The sequence below is a fragment of the Rhipicephalus microplus genome, chromosome 7 (assembly GCF_043290135.1).
Source record: "Rhipicephalus microplus isolate Deutch F79 chromosome 7, USDA_Rmic, whole genome shotgun sequence".
Classification (NCBI taxonomy): domain Eukaryota; kingdom Metazoa; phylum Arthropoda; class Arachnida; order Ixodida; family Ixodidae; genus Rhipicephalus; species Rhipicephalus microplus.
In genome coordinates this window covers 11,333,006-11,360,310 of record NC_134706.1, presented here as the reverse complement: position 1 = coordinate 11,360,310, position 27,305 = coordinate 11,333,006, and the positions used below count along the sequence as shown (strand labels likewise).

General features: G+C 45.4%; 2 protein-coding genes across 3 annotated transcripts; both read right to left on the bottom strand.

Annotated features, from left to right (window-relative positions):
• Window positions 1-1,449: 1,449 nt before the first annotated feature.
• LOC119179660 (uncharacterized) lies at window positions 1,450-12,905 on the bottom strand. 2 transcript variants are annotated; one of them, XM_075868033.1, is made up of 3 exons: window positions 12,769-12,905; window positions 2,671-3,199; window positions 1,450-1,755 (listed from the first exon to the last, which is right to left on the bottom strand). In XM_075868033.1, coding segments are annotated over exons 1-3 (615 nt in total). In that variant the 5' UTR covers window positions 12,854-12,905; the 3' UTR covers window positions 1,450-1,754. The 2 variants fall into 2 exon arrangements, with proteins under 2 accessions (XP_075724148.1, XP_037286679.2); XM_037430782.2 differs by lacking the exon at window positions 12,769-12,905 and adding an exon at window positions 5,526-5,618 and having other exon boundaries at window positions 2,671-3,398.
• A 7,607-nt stretch (window positions 12,906-20,512) lies between these two features.
• On the bottom strand, window positions 20,513-25,394 carry LOC119179550 (uncharacterized). Its single transcript, XM_037430652.2, has 4 exons — window positions 25,362-25,394; window positions 25,085-25,222; window positions 21,981-22,912; window positions 20,513-20,800 (listed from the first exon to the last, which is right to left on the bottom strand). Coding segments are annotated over exons 1-4 (1,089 nt in total). The 5' UTR covers window positions 25,380-25,394; the 3' UTR covers window positions 20,513-20,799.
• Window positions 25,395-27,305: the final 1,911 nt, after the last annotated feature.

The following is a 27,305-nucleotide window of genomic DNA, read 5'->3' as shown; positions in this document are numbered from 1 at the left end:
ATGTTCACAATTTTTTGCATTTGACATCCACATTTAAGTTTTCGAACATGATTTGCCGAATTTCAACAGGATGAACAACATAGCATGCCAGGCGCGGCCACTCAAGTCACCAACAGCTGTAAGAAGCTTAACCCCATGTACTACTTTGTTTATAGCACAAAACAGTCATACTTTTTTACCATAATCTTCATCGTCATCTCGAAAATATTATCTTTCCGTCCGGCTCGTTGTGTTGTATATTGATAGTTGATGACATAAACACATGCAAACAATTATGTAAAGAAAAGGCGATAAATATTTCAGCCCTATCATAGGTTACATGTACATCTACTAGCCAAGAGGCTACTGAGAATATACAAACGGACGACTTCTACGGATTTTCCAGGTGTTTTCGAATAAGTTTTCCAAGGAACCTCATTTTTTCTCAATGCCCTCGCAAAGAAAAATGAACTTCTAGTTCGGCTAAGTTTACGGGTTATATAGAGTAACGACGAAACTCCGATGAAATACTTCGTCTTAGTGCGTAGAAAGGCATGTTTGCTCGTTGCCCAGAACCTCAATTTGATAGTAAACTAGTGTTCACAAGGTAAGTGAGTGAAAACTCAACTTGTCTCATCAACAACAAGCTTTAAACACAAAGAAAGTCGCAAATATAACATTATCGAGCACTTATTTATATAGCTAGATTGTATTAGAAGAAAGGATACGCCTTTTGCCAACAGTAGTAATGTGATCGTAATAATGGCAGTCTGCCCACTTTTTGTGCGCTTTTATTTTTCTTTTTGTGGGCTCTTACGTTTTAATTAGGTAATCTTGAACTATGATGCAAATGTTCCTGGTAAGGGAGCCTTTAGGTGGTAATACCTAAATCACCATACCAAGGCCAATAATGACTACCATGGAAGCGACCAGGTATAGGATGCCAGGCATACCTAAAATAATCGCACCAGATACCAGAACTGCTAAGGAAATCGAAAAACAACCTCACGTGAGCTTCAGACATGCGGAAGTTCTGCTTAGGGCTAAAGCAAAGAAAATCATGGTGTTTTTCCGCATATGCTCAAAGACCCCGTATTTTTCTTAATTGTTTTTTCAAGAATAAGCCACATTGCGATGTATCGTTACAGCAGGGAAAGGATGTCACAATAGATATACAAATAAGTCTACATATGCACAACATACTTGTTTTTCAGAATCCTTAATTCATTCTAGGACAGGCCTCGGGAAAAAAAAAATAGGAAACAGTCCCGTTAACGAACTTTTAAAAAAATGTGTTACATATAATTCTGTCTACTTTGTCAGAAAACCTGACCAAGTTTGGACGCTGGGCTTATTATTGGAGTGTCAGCATGACAAATGACAATGAGAAACATGAAAAAGTTTGCGATTTCCGCGCCTGTGTTTGAAGAAAGCCTTGTGACCAATGTCATCCATAAAAAAGAGTCAAGGTTGGAGATACAGATCTGATGTGTATTTATTTTGATCAACACTACAGATTCCAGTCGCGGAATCTTGAAGGAGAATTTTGTGAAGCCAAATTTCATGTTTGAAACAACTTTGAGGGTGGTTTTGAGGTTGATTATTGATGTTGCACTTCAACATGCTTGGTGAACACTATGATTGGCGTTTACAATTTTTTGGCCACAATCCAAACTTGCGCATGTGTTTAGACCAAGCATTTTACGCTCTTCCATGATGGAGATGTCCAGACGATTTGGCCCATTCCACAAAGCTGCTGGGTCATTTACACGTATTCTGAAAGTAAATCAATATTTAAATTAGCGTACCATCATGATGTAAACGCCTCCTGGTCACTGCAGAAGCCAATAAATACTTCCAATGCCTGTGAATGTAGAGTCGCATTCGTTATGTAGCTGAAAACGAACCAGTGCTTTCCGAGAACCTACTGAAGTGGCCTGCTTTTGAGCTATTTCTGAATTCTTTAGTCACCCAACTTTACGATTGGAGATAATGTACGGTCAAGTTTTTTACGTCTAAGGAACGGTCCTCAAGGGCAGAGTGAATGAAGATTTCATGTTTGTGGAGGCTCATTGGCATTGGCCACTTAGCTTCACTGAAGATGTACTTAGCTTAACACCTATAAGACACAGAAAGACCAGAAATGCAAAGATGCGACGCATACGCAGCAGTACCCGTGTCCACGTCGTACATCTGTGTGCCTGTCCTTTCTGTGCGCATAGGTGTTAGGATAGAATACTAACATGCCCAAGCTCACGTTCTTTCAATATACTTAGCGCCAACATTGCCTCGATTGATTGATTTGTGGGGTTTAACGTCCCAAAACCACCATATGATTATGAGAGACGCTGTAGTGGAGGGCTCCGGAAATTTCTACCTCCTGGGGTTATTTAACCTGCACCCAAATCTGGGCACACGGGCCTACAGCATTTCCGCCTCCACCGAAAATGCAGCCGCCGCAGCCGCCAACATTGCCTCAAATTCACAGTTATGAAGCTTATTAAGATACTGCAATTTTGTAACTATATAGGATCAGATACGTGAGAAGGAAACTAAGGACCACCAGTGTTACTAAAAAACTAAGTTTTCGAATCGCATGAGAATTGTTTTTTTAGTTCGCTCGCTACTGATTCTCTAAGAGGTTTGAAAAGTTGTGGAATAACAACTGCTCCCTCGAAGCACTCGACTTACCACCACTTCGATGCGTAGCTGTAGCTGACGGCAGGCTTTCCGATGGCACCGCCATAACCACCACCGAGACCACTGAAGAGGCCGCCAAGACCTCCATGTGCACCACCGTAACCAGCCCCGATGCCTCTTCCGAGACCTGCACTAAAGCCGCTGCTAAGGCCACCACCGTAGCCACCACCGTAGCCAGCACCAAGACCTCCACCAAGGCCGCCTCCGAGACCACCGCCGCCGACCGCAATTGCCGGCAGAGCAACAGGGCGAGCCACAGAAACAGTCGGAACGGCTACGGGACGAGCAACGGTGACCGCTGTCGCAGCAGCCACGGTGACAGTGGGGCGGGAAACTGCGATGACGGGTACGGCTGGGCCTCCGAAACCAGCTCCAGATCCGAGGCCGGCACCTCCTATTCCGTAACCCGCTCCACCGTAGCTGAACCCGCCAGCTCCGCCAAACCCGCCAGCTCCACCATGCAGTGTGGTCACAGTAGTAGTGCTGGAGCGGCTGGGCACGGCAGCAGCAACGGGAGTCACTGCAGCGACCAGAACAGCGGCAACGGTGACACCAGCACCACCGGCACCACCATCGAGAACACCGCCATAGTCGCCCCCGAATGCACCAGCGCCACCGACAGAGCCGAGGGTGCCCCCGTGACCCCCTCCGAGGCCGTAGCCACCGCCGATAAAACCGGCAGAGGCAGCAGAGATTAGCCCTAGCAGAATGGTTGCCAGCTGTAGGACCAACGGCACGTGTTAAAGCTGCAGTATATGCTCGCAGGCCTGATGAAATAAATGTTGCTCTGAATATCCACAAAATCAGACGAATACAGCATGACGTAGACGACGACAGCAGACGCAGAGGAGCACCGATTTGAAATCCGAGTTCCTGTGTCTATCTATGCAGTCTTCGTCGAAGTTACATTGCCCCTTAGAGAGCATATAACAAATCACCCGAGTCAAGATAATAAAACACCAATGTGTTCCTGTTAGTGTCCGTTGGTCTAGAGGCTTCTTTTTCTATAACGTCCTGCCTTTATTTCATAATTAGACAAAGTTTACGAAAATAGCGCCATCTTACATTTTGTACAGGAGGAGAATAATGATTTGCGCTTGTGAGCACAAAAGTAATAAACTGCACAAGCAAGTTGCAGATACAAAGGACCATCTCACATCATGTCTTTCAAAAATGTCATAACGAGATCATCGAAATGATTTCGTTACGCTCTGAAAGTTCAGTACGCCACTGTTTTCTCGTTCTCTTCTGGTGGGAACACTGACGCAACACTGAACCTGAAAAAACTGCGCTCAATTAGCAAGTTTTTTTTTTAGCTGGAGAATAATTCGCTTCAACATATTCACACAATTATCATGTGGTTGTGGTGCCCGACTCTGAACCAGAAGGTCGCGGGATCAAATGCCGGCCGTGGGGACTACTTTTCCATGGAGACCAAATACTATACAAGCCCCTGTGCTTAGAATTACAAGCACGTTATAAAAACCCCCGGTGTTCGAAATTTTCGAGGACCTTCATTACGGCGTGTCTTATTACCATAGTGATTTAGGGACGTAACTCCCCAATTATTATTTAATTAAACATTCGCATTGCGTACCGTAAGCTTATTCCAACACTAATAATGTAAACATTTTGTGAACAAAGAACGCTAATGCTCAGCAACCAATCGGCACACCTACACGTGAGCGTAATCAGGGCGTCAGCTGGATATATCCGCTTGAATGAGAAGCGAAGTCGTTTGCTTGTCTTAACATTGCAAACATACACAATAAAGAGGGCCGTTTACAGCTCCTTGATATTGCTCTTCACTTCTAGCAATGCAATAATTTTGCAAAGTTATCTTTACCAACATCCTCTTTTATGTTACCTATAGGTCCATTGCTCCATTCTTCCTGCACTCTTCTGCATAGGAGACAAAGATTTGGAGTATAACAATTGCCTCCGCAATTAGCTCCAGCTGCACGCTTCCGAAGTTGATCGCGGAGGCCAAGAGATAAGGGTTTGGAATGAAGCCGAGAATTAGGGAATGTGCGACGACGTGCGAAACTGATAGAGCTAACGTCACGTGGCTTGACGGTCATTCACAGATAACACTCCGGTTCACAAAGCTACAGCAAAAGCTCAAAATAATAGAACACATTCCTTGAAAACATAATTGGAAGAGGGGTGATATGCGATGGACGCATGCCTTGTGGAATTTTGAGTAATCTGATAGTAATTGTAGGAGTTATCTGGAATTGTCAAGGTGAACTTTCAAGGATATGAAAAGGTAATCAACTGAAATATAACATTTTATAATTTCTAGTATGAGGACAATACTCAAACAAATTTGGCACAAACTTTCTTACCCAAGAGGAGTGAACCATGCGTAAAAGGAATGTCCGCGTTATGCGAAATTCTTTATCATAAAGTGTTTTAATACCAGTAGAAAGTACACATCATAGGCCTCACTTCATTATTAATTCGTTTCCGGTGGCGTCATTCGAAACGCGCACCGAATATAAATGGTTTTGTATTAATCAAGTCAAAATCTTTACGGCAAACTGATATAACAATGGAGTTTCGCTCGTAAATACTACGGTATTGATTACGTGGTATGCCAAAATGCAAGGTTCTCGAACTTCTGGTCATTGTGGCGTTCATGGCGTGCATGCATCGACAATGCACAGAACACGGACATTTAGCATTTCACTTCCATTAAATAGCATCCACCGAGGCAGCGATAAGCGATATATCCCGCCAAGATCGGGTCAGGAGCCAAGCCCCGTAAACCCTTGCATCATAGCGGCGGACAATCTCTATGATGACGATGATAATGAGTTCAGGCTAGTGTAAGTTATACTCACAGGAGTGTTCATAGTGACAGCTTTGTAGCTCAGCTTAGGCAGCTAGTGCTAATGTCCAAGAGACCTGGACGACGTGCGACGGGTCTATCGCTGGAAGACGTGCAGCTTTTATACCGCCACCAAGTGCACGCAGAGCAGTGACAGCGCGGCGTAATGCAAATGCAAACAAACAGGATGACGTCGTCAATGGTAGCAAAGGAAGCGGCTTTCAAACGAACAGGCTTGTGGGCGAGGAGGTATCGAGATGAGATGGAAGCGAGGAGTGGCGGTATACCTTCTACTGACCACGGCCGAATGACCTTCCCCGGAGATCCTCCTCGCTTTGAATGGTCAAGAGCAAGGCGCGTGGCCTCTCCTCAGAGGCACGATGCGAACGGACGCCCGCTTCATTCGAGAAGCGCAGCGAAGAGACGAGGGCTTACAAAAACGGATACAACGTTGCATAACGTAACGCATAAATAAAGCGCCGGAGGGGGGTGGGTATGAGTGGGACACATGCGTGGGGATACGTGATCTACACTCTCGCAGCCTCTCGATCGGGGTGTGATCGTTTGAGAGGAACGGTAGGGAACCGACCACCAGATTCGTTCGTTCTTAATGAAGCTTATGCTATAGCCATCGCGAATTCTGACACACTGGTACCGGTGCCAAAGCAGACGCGCGAGAGTTGTCTGTAATGAACGAAGCACACTCATTCGAGATTAACACGGGGCTTCAGTATGGGGGGATTGTACACTCCCGTCTCATACATCCGGTGAAAAACAGCGGAAGCCAGTCAAGGTAAGGTTCAAGGATTTTACCACCACAAAACTTACTATTTTTTTCCTTTATAGACTGAGCAATAAATGAAAATGCTTTGTGCCTTTGAAATAAACGAGCCCCGTTATTAATGCGCACGTCAGCAGGTTGTTCTGGATCGCTTAGCGTTTCTTTGTTCTCGTATTGTGGCCTCCGTGATGAGTTCCGGCAGCGCGTAGCTGGAGCTGATCGCAGAGGCCGCGTTTACAACGGCGTAATCCAAACGCGACACGCTTGGATTTACACACTTTGCTGAACGTATTTCCCTAAGGCATCCACCGCACTGCACCTCATTAACGAAACGGAGTATATTTTTTGCGACATACCATTATATTGTCTAGGCATGGCTCACGGAGTCCAGAAACTCCCGCTTGAGCACATTCCGCACTTTTTCCGGAGCACCCACCATGCCTTATTCTGCATGTATTAATCTTAGTTAGTGATAATATCGGCGTACCCCTCGTCAAGCATATCGGCGTCATGAAGCGAGTGGCTTCGGCTCTTCGCCTCGTGGCTCTGCGTCAATACTATCATCGCTATTACCGAGAAAGCAGTGCAACTGTTTACTCGGCTGAGTGCCTGTGCGGCTCCGTCTGATTACAATCGGCCGGCTTTCGCTGTTCGAAGTGCTGACGAGATACGTGGCGCATATTCGTTACTCATAATGCGGCGTTGGGAAATATGCGAGCCGTTAGTTTATATGCACGCTATCTCACACCGGTCAAGCCTCGCTCGCTACTGGTTCTTGAAGCATTCAGCAATTGACTAGCTAGAATGGGTTCTTGGACTGAAGTATCTCCTTCTGAACGATTTGTTTGTTGTTGGTCCCCGTGGCCGCATAAAGGAGCAATATTCGGGTTTCCTTCTTCGATAAATGTTTCACAGGGGACGCGATATGATCGACGCCTTAATCAGAGCGTTAACCTGGGAAGTCATTGACGGACGGAGGAATTTCGGTTTGATATCGGAAGAACTAGTGATTTGGTTTTGCGTCGACATACTTTAGTAGTGTACGCTACACTTGCTCTTACTAGATGTGTCTGTGTGTATATACTAGGGCGTAATGAAAAATTCGTAAACAAGCGGCGTGCTACAGCCGACGTTTTGGCAGGCGGGAATTCTGTTTCATGCGTCGCAAGCTCTCCTCCAATAGAAAGGTTTGTTTGGATTAGAGGGGAGAGTACAGAGCAAACACGCGCAAGCGACAAGGAAAGCAGAGGAAGCCTTGAATTAGACACGCCTGCTTGTCGAAACTAATGGTTGAGAATTTCGAGATTTCAAATTTCGTTTATTTCGATTGATTTGTTGGGTTTAACGTCCCAAAACCACCATATGATTATGAGAGACGCCGTAGTGGAGGGCTCCGGAAATTTTGACCACCTGTGGTTCTTTAACGTGCGCCCAAATCTGAGCACATGGGCCTACAACATTTCCGCCTCCATCGGAAATGCAGCCGCCGCAGCCGGGATTCGAACCCGCGCCCTGCGGGTCAGCAGCCGAGTACCTTAGCCACTAGACCACCGCGGCGGGGCAATTTCGTTTATTTCACCATAATCAATACGATCATAACAATGTTGAACATGAAGAAAGAAAACCAGTATTCATTGTCAGGACAGCAGGATAAAAGCTGCAATATCTGCACCCTCACAAGCCCAGTCACCCCGAAACAACGGCAGCAACGTGTGGTACAGAAACGTTTGCTTGAGGCTGACATTTTAACTCGCATTGCGAAAATCAAAACAAACACTCAAGATACATTTTCCCTAGAAGGCTAGACAATCATACAGCATTTATACCTAAAATTGAATTTTGAGGCATTACACGAAGGGTATCACGAGCTTCCGTTTTCTTCTGACTCCTACCATTTTTTTAATAACTCTCGGGTAAGTAAGAGTGGCATACTTCGTGGTTTGAGTGAATTAAAACTCTTATCTAATAAACGCGTCTTCGTCTAACTTCATTTTTGAAGAGAACTGCTGCCAGTGAACCCTCAGCTGAACGCCTCTGACATGCGATGGAGTTCTACACGCTGCAGTGAAATTACTTTCAGTCTCTCCTTTTTTTCTTTTCATTCTCTTCCCTCTTTCTCATCTTTCTTGTCCACTTCCCTAATCCCCCCGTGCAGGGTAACCAACCGGATGTCTTTCTGAGTAACCTCCCTGCCTTCTCCCTTTTGTTGCTTCCTCCTCCTCCCGTTCCACGCAGCACGCACCACTTACCACGAGACGTAGCGAAACGTAGTTTTTTTTTATTTGCTTGAAATGAATGTAACCGAATACATGTGGGGGCTGCTTTTTTACCCTGAGGTTCGGTTTCATGTGAGGAAAAACAATACGTGAATGACTTCAGGATAAATGGATGCTTAACTACGATGGAATTAATGCCTATTGCTATCAAACGCACGTGCCAAACTGTTACGTTATTGTTTGCAATCAAAAATTGAATGCCTTGAGGTGATGCCGAGAAAATGTGACACTTTTGCATGCATTTCTTTATAGGTGGTGTCTGAAAGGAAAACGCAGCTTCAGTGGATAACAGAGTTCAAAATTTCGGCAGCTCATCTTAGAATCCAGGCCTGCACGAACGGCTCCAGATATATCCTTCGAATATTCTGAAGAAAGCCCTGCACAAGGAAGTGTCTTGTTGCTGAAATTTGTAAGGTTACCGACATCGAAGTAACTATTTCTCATCACATAGCAGAGAACACACGCATTTTGCTCCCTACACAATAGGCCCGTTGCGTGTGGATTACTTGATTTTACACATACAAGAGCGGCCGTATTTTCCATTACGATCGTTTAAATTACAGTGACAGCATTGCATGAAATATAGATTTGTCATATTACACTAAGCTATGAGTGAACAGCTTGTTTGAAGTATTTTTTTTTTGTAACGCAGAACCAACTTCGAGCCTGTGTTGCCGCTGCCCTTCAACGTGCTTAACGAAGAGGTTTGTATTCAACTGGACAGCAAATCAAAAGCCCCACGTCTCCTTTTGCATTTGCCTAACATGACTCGAAAGTAATCTTTGGCTTCTTTTTTCTGTCGATTTTAGTACTCTCCCACTCCCCGCACCGAAAACTTCGTGCATCTAATGCGGCTTCATACTGACGATCTTTCTGAGCGTCAGGAGTAAGCACCCGTTTAACCAAGCGACAATGACGTCATTCTGCAACGTCACGTTATGTTTCGTCCCAGTAAGATTAAGCTACAAACGTTAGTGACTTGAGACATCATAAGATGACGTTATTATATAATGATTTCTCCGCATAAATCTTGCTGACGTCACTGACGCCGACAGTGAGTAGTGGAGTTTGATGAAGCATCTGAGCCTTTTGCCAAAGCACGGCTTTTTTTTTCTATTGTATTTCATTTGTACAGTTTGCCCACGCTTCCAACTTCATAATAAAAAAGGACGCATTGAAAAAGAAGCCTAGGCATATTTAAACAGTTCTTGTCCTATAAGGTAAGTGTGTGTTTAAAAAGCCGGCCAAGGCTATGCTAGATACCGCTTGAAAGAACACTGGCCACCAACTTTCAGTACATCGATTTTACCCGTTGGTGGTGTAAGAACAATTTGAGCTCCAGCGGCTGAAAGGCATGCGCATAAATATGTGTGACTCATAGAAGTGTCACTTTTTGTTTTGTTCTTTTGTTAAATTTTGTTTTGCAGTGCACTGAGCATTTGCCAGTGCAAGCTTGTGGTGACTTTGTTCAAGGACTTTCGAATGAAACCATCGTAGGCAGCGTTTGGCATGTTTGGCGTGGTCAGCAAGTAAATGGCCGAGTCAGCAAGTGCGGCTCTCATGAATGTTGTTCTCAGGTGGGCGTTACCCTTTGAGGCATTCAGCGTCTGTTCCTGCTACATTGCCTGGCATGCATTTCTGCTACCACTTTGGGAAATATTGTGTGCGCTGGCCACACGCATGCCAGGTCAGAAAAATAAATTGCTGTTTAAATCACTTCTCTCAGTCACGCATCCTTATCGCTGACTCCACACTCTGAAGCTGTGACCTATAGGCACACACTAGTGTCCACCACATAGCGAAAAAGCTAAAAATAAACCGAAGAAAGTCTAGTTGCGTCATGTTCTAAGCTAGAGGGTAAGGGAATTTTCAGCAGGTAAAGTGATGCAAGAAGGTTCTTTGGCAATGAACAAATTGGAGGCGATCATAAATCTTCACTGCCGCTTCACTGGTTTCTCGCTCTTCGCGTTCAAGCATTTGGATGCCGGCCTTGGATCGGGAACAGTTATTATTCGTCCATATAAAGAGGAAATCCTACGTCTCATTGTGGAAGCTGGGCTTACAGTTGCACTCGGCGATTCGTGCATGAGCAGGCCACCGATGGCAAGAAGTTGGGTTTCTTGCGTGAGCGGTAATACAAGCCATTATTTCTGTCTTGGCGATACCACGTGCTGAAGTTTTACAGCGAAAGCTGTTGCAAGATCACAACTCGGGTCACGTGCGTCGTCCGCCGCCGCCGGTGTCCGTAACCACACCGCGTGAAATAGAAAGAAAGAATCTAGCATAAATGACACAGTGGGGCTTGAACCCGGGTCCGCTGGGTGCCAGCCCAGTATTCTACCACCGAGTTACGCTGGTGCTTGTAACCTGTTGTCAAACTTGCGCTAGGCAGGCTTGATGTCGGGAAAGCAATCGCTTAATACGACTTATAAAGCGTTTTAAAACAGCGAAAGAACAACCAGTCGTGGCACAATGCGAATAGCGTGACGAGTGGGCAGTCCAATGCTCCAACCCATCACAAAAGCTTGTTTTTGTCCCCCCCTTTAACATTGGCGCATACCCACTCCAGCCATAATTCCTCATCGTTGTCAGCCACTGCATGACCAATTGGCACAATATTCCTTGTATGCGTTTAGCGGATACCAGGTTTCACAGATGAAGGACGAAAAGTAGCGTAGCGAATGCCGGCCTACTACCGAAATATTATTAATAATAACCTAGTGGGTATCGAGCAAGTGTGCTTGCAGTAGTTACCCAATGAGTGTTTCGAAAAATCTCTGAAAGGACGCTCTTCTAGCTTTCGATGTGACTGTGCTGCGCCTTCGCGCATGCCTGACGTTTTTATTTCTTGTCTTTTCTTTTTCTTTCTTTCTTTTCTTCGTTCTTTCCTTCTGTTTTCTTAAAAAGGCGCTTTAGGAGGCAGTAGACAATATATTGGTCACTGATCCCAAAGATCCCACAACAAGACCCCTGCACTAGTATGTTCCGTGCATAAACTTGTTACACAGAGCTCAAGCGGTTTCTGTGTTGCAGGTGTGATTCGTGTGGGCCCACCAATGACATTTGAAAACCCGATGATTCAAAAGTGTGTTCAAAACGCCTAAAATGAAGATGGCGCGGACAAACGAGTATCTTAAAGCCACGTAATAATGCTGTTTTCGTAGATCAAATATATATATTTCAGTAAATTCGAAAAACATGCAGTGACCCTGAAGGCAGACGGTATAGACAAGTACAATCAGTATTTTCATCCACTGAATACCGATTCATTCATTGAGAGAGGGATAAATAGAGAAGAAAGGCAGGGAGGTTAAGCGAGCTTGGCAATACATTCATAGAATTCGCTAGCATCTTTATGATCAGGAATTATACTATACAACAAATCAGAACGTACGTAAACAGCAATGCTGCTACCACGGTTTTTCGTTGGATGTGCAGACACGCAATCATACCCAGAAATTAGAACACATTCACCCTATAAAATAGGCCACGTTTCACTATGGTGAAGTGGTGTTTCAGATCCGATAGACGTAAATTAACATCATCGAAGCCATTTTTGAACTCATTGAATTCATGTGAAAAATAGAAAGAGGCCACTGGTTTTTTTTTTCTCTCTTTTGATGTTTCGGCATCACGAGAAAATTGGAACTGCAGGGTTGCCATGTTCTTTTAGCGAACTCCGTGCTCTGTTTACCATCGATTTTCGATCATTGGAACACCGTGTATATCAGTACTTAACCTACGATCACGGCATTTCTAGCTGCCGAGATTCAGTTTGATGTGAGCCAATTCATTGCTCGAATCGGTGCGTTCAAGTGCGTCGACTGTATTCGATAGCTCCGACGTAGCTTTTCCTTGTACCTGCAGCCTCATCTGGAATTGATGGAATTGTCAGAAAGATGTTGAACAGACGATTCCAGCCATACTAGTCTCGTTGGCTGGACAAAAAAGGAATTTCAAGCTTAGCTTCGATTGATATAAGTTGAGTAGACAATTCAATGGGTGACGTTATACGGGTGATTAAAGGCCTCATGCGCCACCGCCAGACATTATTAACATTTCCATTATTTTATGGTGCAATCACTCTTTGTAGCGAATGCACCACGATGTTTAAACACGCACTAAAGATATTCTCAACTCTAGCAGGTTCGACAGCACTGGCAGAACACAGAAAATAAATATTGGTTGAACACACCAACCTTTAAAAACGCAGAACCGCCTCGGTGAAACTGTGGCTACGAGGCTCAGCTGCTGACACGAAGTCGCAGGTTCGATTCCGGCCATGGCCGTCAAATTCGGCGAAGGTGAAATCACAGAGGCCCGTGTCTTGTGCGTCGTAAGTGCACGTTCAAGAACACCAGATGGCCACAATTTCCGGAGCCCTCCTCTACGGCGTTTCTCATATTCATATGGTGGTTTTGGAACATTAAACTCTAGACAGTAATATTAAAACACAGAAGCACAGGTTTAAGTTTGCTGTCCGTATGGCTCTGCCGCCAGTGCTTGAATGACGAGACACGCCTCCTAGTTTACTTGGTCACCCTGGTGTCGTCACTGGCCCTGATGTCACGCAAGATTGTAGGGCTTTGATAAACTTCGGTGGGATTATGATATGGAAAGGGCGTGGGCCAGAAGTTTTTTCGCATAAAAAACAGCGCCAATAACGAGAGACAAGAAAAGAAGAAGACAGACAGCGGCACTGACTTACAATAAGATTTATTTGCTAGAACCGCACAATATATACTTTGGCAGTACCTGACAAAAAAGAGAAAATACAGAACAAAGAAAAAAGAATTTACCTAACAACCACGTAATAATCGTCATAACGCACCATGAACAACACGTGTGCCAACGTTCTGAAGAAAATTTATTTCTTTTTGTGATAGCGCAATCGAAGGCCCGCTGACACATGCACTGCCCAGCCTTTCTATTTCTGTAGCCTCCAAAATTTCGCGTATCATCTGGTCCCGATGACGCCTAATGACGGTACAATGCTGAAAGTCGGGGACACAACCACAGTCTCGGAAATGAATGCCGAGGTGGCCCGAAACTGTAGAGAAGACGTTGCGAGCGTGCTCTTTCAGCCGCTCATTTAAACACCTGCCTGTTTGGCCGATGTACCACTTGCCGCAGGACAGGAATAGAGAGTACACCACCCCTTCGATGCATGGAACTTACTTCTTCCGATGCTTGATTTTGCAGCCTCGCTCTCCCCTAGAACCAGTATTCACGGCCCTGCACAGCCTAGCCAGCTTTTCTGCTGGCCACTTTTTTGAGGTTGTGGGTGACTCCATGGATATAGGGAATAACCACGAAGTTTCGTTTCTCCCGTCCCTTTCTTTGTTCTTTGTACGGGTTCGAGCAATAATCTTTGGGCTCATTCTGATTTCTCGGAGTAGACACTCAGCAACGGCGGTCAAAACGTACATCGGGAAACCAGCTTCAGTAAGGCGTTTAGTCTGCTGATTAAAGCTGGACCGAATCGTGTGATGGCAGGACCTTCGCAGAGCGTTTGTGTAGCAAGTGTTAGCAATGGCACGCTTCACCACTTTTGAATGTGCTGAATTAAAAGAAAGGACTGACTTGTTAGCGCGTGGCTCATAGGCCCACCACACGTGGGAAGGACTCAATGTTAACATCAAATCTAGTAACCTGATGGCTCCTCTGTCCAGAACTTCATGTGTTATAACAAGCAGAGAAAGGCACTTACTGAAAATTTCTAGAATACTAGTCAAAGGCAGACCGTCCGACGAGGTTGCACCTTGAAACAACACGAGGAAGTCGTCAACATAGCGGAATACTCTTAACAGTTGTGGATTCCAAGCAATTCTGAATGGCACGATCACGGTTGGCTAAAAATAAATCACTCAAAATGGGTGCAAGGCATGATCCTCCCTTGACGTTACAAGTAAAGATGATCGTCCCACTCTGCAAATGTCGACCTTAGGTAATACTCTAGTAGTTCCATAAAACCTTCAACAGATATGCCTACTGCATTCTGATAATTCACTACGCCCAAACTGTCAATGCACCCGCGAATGCAAGCTAGAAGCTAACTGTGTCGATGAGTAGTACAGATCTTGAATATCTATTGAGCATGCCTGGTAGCCAGAAAATTTGTTATTTTTCAGCACGGAAATCACATCACAGGAACTTTTAGCTAGGAATGGATCGTCTATGCTTAATAACATCAGTTTATCCTGAAGAAATTGTGCCAGCATTTTTTGCCACGAATTCGCCTTTGATACTATAACACGGAAAGAACCGCTAACTTTGTGCGCCTTCGCGTTAAAGAAAATTTTCATGCTAAGGTTTTCCCCGCCATCCATCTTTTTTACCAAACCATCAAGATTCAACCTTTTATAGAGACTTTTTGCATAGGTTTTAACATTCGGAAGCGACACATTAGCTTGGGGCTGAACAACAGAGAAAAGCGCTTCACCAGCTTTTTTCTTATAGAGCTCATTTTTAATAATAACAAAACCTCCCTCCTTATCTGCTGCTACCAAGAATAATGACTTATCCTTCAAGAAGGATTTTAATGATTGATTGATTGATTGATATGTGGGGTTTAACGTCCCAAAACCACCATATGATTATGAGAGACGCCGAAGTGAAGCGCTCCGGAAATTTCGACCACCTGGGGTTCTTTAACGTGCGCCCAAATCTGAGAACACGGGCCTGCAACATTTCTGCCTCCATCAAAAATGCAGCAGCCGCAGCCGGGATTCGATCCCGCGACCTGCGGGTCAGCAGCCGAGTACCTTAACCACTAGACCACCGCAGTGGGGTCAAGAAGGATTCTACTTTCTTTACAGAAACCCTGTTCAAGCCTGCTCTATGGTTGCAAAGAATGTCACAACCCTCGGAAACACACCTCTCGGCACAGTTAGCAGGTACCTTCCTATAAATTCTGCGGACCAGGCCCAGAAGTTCCGCCCTTGACCTTCTTGATCAACTTGGGGCCACGGCTAAGCAGACTGCGAATGTTCTCAGGCAAGGACACATTCGTCAGAGAATGCAGTCCTTTCTTGCTGGGGGAGGGCTTTTTTGGCAGCGAAGCTCGTAGTTCAGTCAGCATCTGCCGCCAAAGAAATACGGTGATCGAGCCACTTCTTGCCTCCATTGTAGTTCGTAGTCCCTTGGAGCGAGAGAAACAAGCACTGCTTGTACAAACGAGCTTGTCGGTGCCACTCAGAACTGAGGATTTTGAGGAGTCGAAGTCCGTGTCCTTGCGAAGGCTTGAAACCGCCGAAGAGGAGCAGAATGTCGGGGGGGGGGGGGGGGAATTGTTTGTACCGGACAAGAAAAGAGAACTTTCGGGCATCGCACACGGAGTGGACGTACATGGCGACGATGACACATGGCTGAACGGTCCAACAATTTTGCAGAGTCGCAGCAGGTTTGCTCGATGATAGCTGTAAAAAACAGAAGAGAAACTTACATGTGGGAGCGCCGTACTGTGAGTGCCCATTCCACGTATGTGTGCTGCCTTGCCCAAATCGCGCCTATTAACCAATAACCACCGAGCAATCTTAAACGCGAAAACCGTTCGATGCGATTAGGCTGCCAACGCGAACGTTACAGAATGTTCTGGAACATACGTGGCTGCTAGTGATGACGCCGGAACATTCGATTGCACATGCATAAACGCCGACGCACATCGCCGCTTTTCAATTGTTCGACGGCCGACGCTCCGTTCGCCGCTATCAGTGCCACTGTGCATCACTGTAATCTGACTCTTTGTTTTTTCATTTACAGGCCATTTATTTCGGCTTAATAAACAGCTTGATCTTGGGTACAGCGGCTGTTGTCATCGTTAACGTCACGACCCACGTGACCATAGAAACCGGAAATCGCGTATTAATGCAGTAGTGGCTGTACGTGAAAACTGAAATCTTTAGGTATAGGGGTTCACGTCCAATGAATCACACTTCTTGACGAAAAAAAAAGGGGGGCACCTTATGGGCACGTCACGGGCGACTACCTCGGCTACCGTTGTTCACATGAACTTGAAAGATGCGTGTGATACACAAGAATCACTTGTAACAATGCACACGAGTATAAGGAAAAAAAAGGAATGAACTAAGGGCTCGTTTTGCTTTGTTAGACATAATGTAACTAATCTTACAGACAATGAATTGTGAAAGCAAGAATGAAACATCAAACGTAGGGCATGTTTGTATCTTCTAGCTGCTTATAGTGAGGCACTTATGGCACATATAACGATTGTAATGATGTATTGTACACGAAAGTGTAATATGAGCCCAACAGTTGTAATTTCAAGTGCAGAACGCCTTAGGGGCCCGGGCTCTTCTATGCTGTCGTCGTCTCATGCAGCTGGGCGCAACGCTGGCAAAACCACTCCACGGCGTAGCGATCTGTAGCATATAGAGGGCACTTGTGCTAAGAAGAAGTCTTCTTCTTGGAACGCCTTGGTGATGACATTAGGTGCGTAGCCCTTTAGGTGTTCCCGCTGTCGTATGCCGTCGTATTCTGTCGTCGCTTGGTTGGATTCAGGCAGAAACGAAAGAGAGACAGCAAAAGAAAGAAAGAAAAGAAAAATACAACATAAACTAGAAAAAACAATAGAGGAAAGAAAAGGAAAATAAAACCAAGAGAAACTCAGGAAGCAATCTTAAGATGTGATGAAATATATGACATAAATCCCAAATTTCACGGGTTCTGTAAACTTAGCTGCCAGGTCGGCTCCAAAACTCATAATATTGTTATTGTAATATCGCTTATTTCATTCTTTTCTTTCTCACTTTTTTGCTCAATAGTTTTTTAATGTTTTCTTTAATTGTTTTACCTTATTTTGTTGATAAGCAATAGTGATGTTACTATTCACAGACACAGACTACTATATGTTTTCTTGGCCAATCTCCCAAAGTGGGTATGTGCCATTGTATCCAGGCAAAAAAACAAACAAACAAGAAAGGTTGCCCAGCTCCGTACTTTCTTCAGCCTCGGCACCCGCATTGCAAAACTGTCTCAATTTTTCGCGTAAAAGGCCACTGACGTTTTAGATACGAGAGCACACTCAATGAAAACCATGGAGCAAGAGGACATTGTCCACTGAGGCGAAGCTACCGCCCGTGCTGCCCTATAATCGAAGTGCTGGCAACGCAAGTTCCTGGCCGATGTCTGCAACATCGCTTTCGCCGTCCTTGCGGTCGTTTGACTTCGCGTCCACAATGTAGTGCTGGGCTCGGCCGACTCCTGCTGGAAATGGTCGTTTGTTCTTTCACATCATTGCCCGCATAGCTGGAGAGACAACGCCCGAGTCTCCATCTTCGTCAGTGCGCGTCTTACATTCGACAACGTTACTTTGCGGCTACCATTTGCTTTTTTACATTTACAGTTGTTTTTGTAACTATTTTATCTGTTTTAGTCTTTGCAACGCCAGACCTCAGAAGAACGAGGTTATTTTCGAGTGGCGCAACTGCGCTTTTGGTTATTCTCCGGGTCCGTCAGACTTCTTCTATTAAGGTTTTAAAATGAAAAATGAAGGTGTAGCGTTTGGAACTTTCGATATCTTAACATCTTTAGAGACTTTGGTTATTGCATTATTGCCTGAGAAACATATCTGCACTCTTCAGGACGGTGGAATTAGTTTGCTTGACTCCACCACCTCTTTTTTTTTTTGCTTTTAGGCAATGAAACTACTGTCATCAATGTACTTGTCATATCATCCATCCATTTCTTCTTTGTCAGCTTCACTGTCCTGTTAAAATAAAGAAAAACGGGACCCAAATTTACAGAAGTGGTTTCGCGGTCAACCGCTTAGTGAAAACATATGCCAGACACTTCTCATATCACTTCAGACGAGCGAAACTACTGGACAGTTTGAATCCACACTTGCGAACGAGTAGCCTTGAATATTCAGCTAATGAGCTTCTTTCACTAAATGCGAGAGAGATTCAGCTTCCTACAATCTGCATGTATAGAAATTAGACTGACTGAGCATCAAGCTTCTTACTTTGTGATTTGTTGTCTCAATTTCACAACAGGAACCAAGTTTTAAAGTTTCTGCGGATGTCTTTGGGATAGTTGGTATTGAGTCTCATGCAGATTACAGCCCCCCAATGACTGAGACAGATTAAATAAGAAACAGCGCTGTATCTGCTTTCTTTATTCTATCACCATCTGTACAGGCTATAGCCTTTTTTTAGATATAAGAATGATCTGTACTGTGCACCTGAATCGGAAAATCACAGGTTGGCCATAAGAATTCAATGCCAAAAGAAATGCATGAGCCCCAGCCGTCTCAGCCCCTTGAAAGAGAGTTTCTGGCGTGAGTAACTATCCGATGGTCACCGCAACGATGGTGCAGCAAATTTCCTATTTGTGACCTACTGTCTTGGACTAATGTCGTCCCTATCACATGTGCATTGTGGAGCCTGACTGCGACACATAGGGCCGGCTCGTTTATTAGAGTGAAATATAACATTTTAGTCGCATAAAGACAGCCATAAGCATGTGCAGGGTTTTTCAATTGGGGGGAGGAGTGTGTGGGACATTTGTTTATTGAACTAGGCTTAAAGGAAGCAACCTATGTAATAGAGTGACAGTAAAGCTAGATGACATGCTTCTCACAACGGGCTGTCTTTATTCATGCAAGGGCCTGTCAACACAACGGCCTCCTCACAGCAAAGAAGGTTGTTGTGAGAAGCACGCCACCGCATTACGAGGTGTCGTCGGCCGCTGTTATCGTGTAAAATGTGCATGGCCACAAACCTGCCCTTCAAGCTCTGATGGGACAGGTCTCATAAAGTGAATGTACAGTGCTTTGTTGACAGCAGTGGTGACGATCTCTTCCAGTACAGTGCTTAGTCTTAGCAGCAAACCTGTTCTTGGTCGAAATTTTTCATGTCCGGGATCCGTGGTAACGCTGGTAGACGCCACAGACATTAAGTAAATCTCACATCTCACCCCTGGTCCCATAAAAACAAACGCAACACTTTGCGCCACAACAGGATGTGTGCCACTGAAATCTTTGCGGCCTATCAGAAAACCTGACCATGCCCGAGTGGGCCTAGCCACGTGACGTCCAGTTAACACGAGCCTATCTTGGAGCAAATAAAGTTGTTTACCTAACTCACTTTAGGCCATAAACTCGTATGTGACACAGAACTAGGCTAAATCGCACTACGTGCAACTTTCACTAAAGAAACAAGGACATTTTTCAAGGACGAAGCTCTCTAAGGTCGAGGGTTGTCTACCGTCTCCCCATCGTAGTCGCGCTAGCACTCGACGCTCCAGTTAGAGGCGCAGCTGTTCTGTCGTTTGATTTGAATGGTGCCCGCAAGATGGCGAGATGGCACTAGCTGCTCTTTCGGCGCGTGTTCTAGTTTGGTAGGCGACCGCTAGGGGGCCACGTCTGCATATAGCTCTCGCTCTTGGCGCCTTTTTTTCCTCTTTCACTGGTCGTTATTCAGCGCACTTTGATACTGCTATCCTGTTGCTCTGAACACCGAGTTGACCTTTATTACGAACCAATAAAACAACAGTGTATATTCTGCACACACGTGTTGTCACTCATTTTAATATTGCACTGGGCAGTCTACGGGAAAATTCACGGTCTTCCGAACGGTCCCTCGGAGCTTTGCTCACTCATGATTATACACTTCGTTGATATGCTCTGATATTTTTCTCAAAAGTACGGGGCGAACACCGCGCAACCCGTACGGCTATTGGTGGGGACGTGCCACTGTCCCTCCTTCTCTTCTTGCAAGAATATGCTGACAGCGTTGTCTGCAGACACAGGCAGTGGTCACCTTGTACCATTTTCACGCATATCAAGAGTTGTTCAAACACGTAAAATATTTTTTTTGCGTATTTGCATGTAGCACATCGCTGCACAGTGCACTTTATTAGCGCCACAATTTTTCAAACAAAAGCGCTCTCATTGTCTTAAAAAAATGTCACAAAAGACCTACGTAAGAAGTACTTTTTTTATTTCTTACAACGTGCAACTAACAAAAAACCGCTGGCAAAAAAACAACAACCGGCTTCTCATTTAATGTCCTGGCTCTTTGAACCGAAACGCACGCAGATTGTCGAAACCAGCATGAGTATTAAGTCAGACATTGAGTATCACAATATTTGAAAATAATTATAAGTTGAAGCTCGTTTTTCTTCCGGCTGCGTATATAAGCATAGGTCCAGCCGAGAGACTCCCGTGGATTTTCTTACACGATACGAGGACATTTGGAGGGAGCCGGCATTCTGAAAATGAAAGAGACATGAGAGGCAAATTGAATACCACGTCTATTAAGGAATCGCACCGATCGTTTAAAAAATGGCACTTCACTCTGACATAAAAAAGCGTCAGCTACTTTTTTCTGTAGCTCGTTTTCACCACTGGTGCGTTGAAGAGTAAACGTAGTCGAGAAAATACTGCGAGACAGTGAAACCAGATTAGGTAAAGTACCCACGTCATCAAAATCCAATTTTACGGCTGCAAGTCGGCTGAAAATAACCAGCTAGCAGAGCGTAAGGCAGAATGGTATATTTGACACCATGCTCACTTTGTTCGATAACTCGTAAAGTAAGACATAACGGGTTTATTTTTCATTTTATGCTGTATTTCATCATGATGAACAAACATATAATAATATTTACTCGTAAAAACTTTGCTATTGAATTGAAAAGCACCCCTTAACGAATGAATTTGTCACTTTTTGAACACGTCATAACCTTATCCCAATTTTTCAGATATTACGTTAGGTTGAACAAATTGATTATATGTTCGAATGTGTTCACCTGGACTTCTGGTAAAGTAGACTATTATTCCCGCAAAATTCTATAAGTCGCCACTGCGCGTGGTCAAGAAGGGCAAAACTCAGCGCATTTGTACATTGAGAGACATCGGTTCTCGCAATACAGAACTGCTCTTATTTCACTAACTTAAGGTGTACTTGCCATGGAAGGCCACGTACATGCAGTGAAGCAATATGTTGCGCTTCTTACAAATATCCTAATATTTATAAGTGCCCTTTAAATCACATTTATGCTTATCGAAACAAGGGCTCGCACAGGAAAAGGGGTCCTAATAAAATAAATCCATTGACAACAGAACATTGAAGATCCACACTGAAACTTCCGACGACGAGACACAAAGTGAATAGCACGTAAGCATTAATCTTCCCTCATAATAAATGTACCAGCATCGGTAAAAGATAAAAAACAAATTATTATCAATTTTTCAGGCCTCAATAATTTTAGAGTTATTTACTACACTACGGTAACACCGCCACTATTTCGGAGACATGTGCAGCTGCACTCAATCACTTGCCAACTAAAGCAAAATTTTGGCACGACCACTTAGACCAATCATTATCATTACGCGCTCCATCGATACAACCGAATGATCTCGTGTAGTCATCACATCGTAAGCAAGACTTACCACCACTTGGCGGCATGGCCATAAGTAACTCCGAGACTTCCGAGGGCAGCTCCGTGGCCAATTCCATATCCGGCGCCGTAGCCAACCCCATAACCACCGTGACCGCCAACAACAGCGAGCTTGCTAAGACCAGCGCCGTAGCCGAGACCGTATCCAGCACCGAATCCACTGTAGCCACCACCAACAAGACCCAGGCCACCAAGACCACCTCCAATGGACACAGCCGGGGCAGCAGCAACGGTAGCCACAGCCGGGGCAGCAGCAACGGTAGCCACAGCCGGAGCAGCAGCAACGGTAGCCACAGCCGGGGCGGCAGCAACGGTAGCCACAGCCGGGGCGGCAGCGACGGTAGCCACAGCCGGGGCGGCAGCAACGGTAGCCACAGCCGGGGCAGCAACAGCGATGGGACGGGCCACGGCCACTGGACGAGCCACAGCCACTGGACGAGCCACTGCCACAGGGCGAGCCACAGTCACGGCTGGAGCTACGGCGATGGCGGGACGAGCCACGGCGATGGCGGGACGAGCGATGGCGATGGCGGGACGAGCGACGGCGATGGCGGGACGAGCGACGGCGACGCCGTATCCAGCACCAGCTCCGAGGCCACCGAGACCGAGTCCTCCACCGTAGCCGAGGCCGGCCCCGGAGAACAGACCAATGCTACTGCCGGCAAGACCACCAGTCAAGCCTCCGGAAAGAATGGCGGCACCTCCCGCACTGTTGCCATAGGACGTGCTGCGCACTGAAACAGCTGGAGCCGCTGCGACAGCAACTGGAGCAGCAGCAACGGCGGCGCCTCCGATACCAGCGCCGTAGCCGCCAGCGTAGCCAGCACCACCACTGATGGCACCAAGACCACTGCCGTAGCCACTGTAGCCCCCGATGAAGCCGGCGGAGGCGGCCGAGAAAAGCGCGAATAGAACGGTGGAGAGCTGCGTGACATAGAGCCGGGTGCGGACCGGTATAATTATTTATGTCAGAGAATTTCGGAGTCGCAGACAGCGCAGAACAAACTCTTCATGGACGTTTCCCTTTTAGTGCACGAGGGATTTGTGTGACGTAGATGAAGAATAATGCGCGTGAAAAAGCGCATCTATGTAGGCTTAGTGATTAAGAAGCTGGGCTCGTCCAATATCCAAGTAATATTTATTTCCCTTTTCCTTGGCTTCAAATCCAGCCTGTTACAATATAGCTATTAAAATGTATGCAACTATCTGCGTCCTAGTGAACGTGTCCTGCAGTATTTTCGTATATAGATATGAACACTGGGGCTCTGGTCACCCTCTAAAACAGTCACAGAACACTCGTATTCTTTGTGACGCTTTCGTCCCGTCCTTATACGTTAATGCAGTAAAGGTTGCAGTGTAACGTTTTAGAGAATTAGCTGATGCAAATATAGGGCCTGCGCAATACCTCAACGTTCGGAGTAGGTGACATCGCTGCTAGCACTGACATTTTTACAACGTCTGTATGGTCATATAGTGCGTCAGGTCTTTTTACAGAAACGCTTTGCTACTGTGACAACACCATCATTAATTTTCCGGATGTCCTCTTAACCACAACCGTGACCCTCTAGGCCATAACACACAGAACTGCCACTGTCGCGAAGATTGAATGTGAAGCCCACCAATGTGGCCTGAAAAGGTGTCCTGAACTTGTGTCAGTTCCATAAACACCATTTTTCCCGTCTCCCTCATTTTTCGCAGCACAAACAACTTTCGTATTACACGCACCCAAGTGGGTTCTCACTGTGCTCTTGGTTGCTTCAGCAACTTAGGTGATAATCGGCGCCGAGTTTAATAAATGTATGCTCCAGTTTAAAATATGAAACGATACTGAACTAGTTTACCAAGTAAATACAGCAACCATGAAAGCTCTGCCTGTTGATACAAGTCTGTCTTTATGAACAGCCCGAAAACCGAGACGCAGTGCGAGATGAAGGAACACAAGGCCAAACACAAGCGCTGATTCAATAGCAATTGCTGAGAAGCGCATATTCCTGATTATGGACGAATATCACTAGCAATCAACTATTTACTCTGCCTGTATGCCACATTTGCCTTATCAAAATGCTAATATCTATTCGCGGTGCAGAATCCGTGGAATCGCAACTGGCAGTTCAATAAAAAGCAAATACAATTAAGGCTGTTCTGTTGTATGTATTATAACAACTCGTTTATACATGCACGTACTACATAAGCATAATGCAGTGTGCATTTGACACACGGTGAAGTATTTACTACTTCATACTTAGTCCAGGAACACGTACCCGGGGTGATTACTTAATATAGCCAACTCAGTTATTCACGCTTCACGATAGAAATTTGCATTTAGCAAGGTTTTCTTGCAAACCAAACGTGCCCTATTAACCAAAGTTGGCAGCCTGGCACATCATCTACGTTTGCCGCCTTCTTCGCTAGTTTATATCAACGATGCCACACAGGCTTCCACTCTGAACCATCGCCTGTGATATTACGTACCCAAAGAGTTTTCCTAAGATCTAGCCTCAAACGTCATTTAAAGATATTGGTACTCAATCCACAGCATAACAATCTTATGTTGTCGCTTGATCTAACGGTATGAGTTGATGAACTGTTTCAAAGGCTCCAAACATTCGTTGAAGTTTCCCTCTTCCCTACAAATGGGCACATCAAATACGGCTATATCGAATTCAGCAACTACATACTTTCCAGGCATCGGAAGTTTACCATTCGTTAGAGTGAAGTTTTAGCGAACAGCCGTGGGGAACGCATTCATACTAATGTAAACCTACTGATTTTGCTTTGATGAGGGTCATATCTTACAACATCAACTAAATTAGCTACCAGTCATTCAGGCCTGATTCACTTATGTAGTTGCTAAACTTAGCTTTTCTGTAGCTTTCACGATAGACAAGCAGTTCAAACGCGGAGGATTATACTGAGAAGTGTAGAAGCGAAATTGCACCAGAGTGTGTACGAGAGAGGGGAAGCAGGGAAGAGAGTGCTATTTGCAGAACAGGGGTCAAAGATGGAGTAACGCCGACAAGCCTCCCTGGGTGTGGTACTTAGTCCTAGGAAGTTAATTGGCCGTATATCCGCAAACGGTGCTCCCGCCATACTCACAGCGGCGTTCATGATGATCGCAGGAGGCTGGTTAGATCCAGTACAAGGAGAGAGTCTTCGACGATCACAAGAACCAGGACGAAGTAAGACTGGGTTGGTCCGATGCAAAGGCGAGGCTTTTATACCCGAACCAGGGCGCTGCGTCATCCGCAGTGACAAATACGGCGAATCATTAAAGCACAAAAATAAGACGCAGCCAATGGTCCGCTCGAAGTATCGCTTCGCTTGGCTATTCAAGAGAGAGGAGGGTGTGGTGAATTGTGTAAGGAGAACTTACTATCTTACGTACGGGCATCCACGTATACAGTGACCGCATCAAAAGATACAAGCACTGCAGCCCCGGAAATTCCCGCCTGAGGCCTCAACCTGCGCTGAATCTCCTTCTCCCCCTTCGTCTGCATAGGGTGGCCCGAAGCGTCCGCTTCTGTCAAAAAAAAAAAAAAAAGAAGCGAAAGGCTAACGGAACATTCATTAAAAAGACACGTGCGATAAAGATACACAGAAACCTCATCGCATAGCGCCTGTAACCCGCCCTTCCTGTGAAGCGGCGTCCGTAGCCTATAACACTTTCTCACGCACTTTCTCTCTCTCTCTCTACGGGATGGTTCGAGATGGTGGGAGAGGCGTGCACTGCAGGGACCGTCCGCCGCGTCCTGCATCCTGGACCAAGGTTGTTCGGCGAGACAGAGATCGCTGCCAAACTAGGACAGGCAGCTCGTGGTGACCGAAGAGCGTGCTGTGGCTGGGTAAACGCGGTGGTTCAATGCTTGTTGAACGCTTGTTTAATTATGCACGAGCCCTTTTCACCCACCTCCACCCCCCACTTATCTCACCTCGCCTTCGAGTGGTGGGCTTGAATTCAACCGGGGAGAGGTGCGTACGACACTGCTTATACTGTGCTCGCAATCTAATACTTCAATCGTAATTGCTGATAGTGAAGTGGTCCCTGTTGGCTCACTCCAGGTTTTAAAAATCGATGGGAGAGGTTTGAGATGGTATTCTAGCCTCTCCTACCTCAGGATGCATGCACTATGCAAAAAAGCAAGCAAGCAAGATAGCACGTCTCCGATTCCCCCGAGTCGTGTTGGGGCGCAATGCATGCAATTGTAATTCAAGGCTGTGAACACTTATTATTTTTACATATCAAACAGCCCGGCCAATTATATTTTGGACTCTTTAAACTTATCTGACGAGATAGGCGCCGTTACGTGTCGTCGATTAGCCGAGAAATAACCAGGACACGTGTAGGCATTAACGGCGTAACTGTTTTTTTCTTCGAGGTTAATCTCTATCTTTTGAGAGGGTTACATGTTATTCTGGTTTATTGTCTTATTATCTTCGGTACACAACTGTCGGTCAGTAGCAATTACGATGCTCGGTGGAGATTGCATTACGATTGAGGTGGAATAATGCATCCCAGTGTAATGTATGATGTTAGTGCCCGTTAAAGAACATTATAGATAGTGAAAGTTTCAGGAGCCCTATCCCTTATAATCGTATTGTTGTTTTGTGACCTAATACCTCCGATATTGTCATTATTTGTTAAGCGCAAGAGTATAAAATTTTCCCCTAATCCACCGACCACCACGTGAAAATCCCCGCTAGAAAGTAAATCTTTTACACTTTGTTCAGAATATACCCTTTTGTAGTTTTTGTGTGGTCTGTGAAAAGGCGCTTTAGGGGGCAGTAGACTGTATATATTTAAGGGATCGCTAAGACCCCACATCAGCACCCCTGCTCCGTTATCTTCTGTAGGGAAACTTGTTGCACGGAGGTCAAGCAGTTTCTGTGTTGTAGGCGTGATTCCTACGGGCCCGCCACGCCACTGACATTGGAGCACCCGATGATTCAAAAGTGCCTTAAAAACGATTAAAGTTGCGATTGGTTGGAAAGGCGTCTATGTTAAAATCACATATTATTGTTGCTTCAAGTTTGAGTAGGGTGCGTCGTTCAAGTTTTTTTTTTAGAAAATCACGCTTTCCAGTGAATGCTTCTTCGGCTAAACCGGAGCAAGAACTGAAATGAAACTTGAATTTACACTCACAAGTGGTGTAGTGTGGCGATGAGAAGTTTCGAAACCATGGGAGCACGTGGCGAACTGCACCAAGGTGCCGTCTCACCATTGTCAGAGAAGCTAGTGGCAGTGCTCAGTGCGCGCCGCTTCGTTGCCTTCGTTCCAAACGTTCCATGGCAGCGAAGACAATTTTGCTTCGCCAAAATA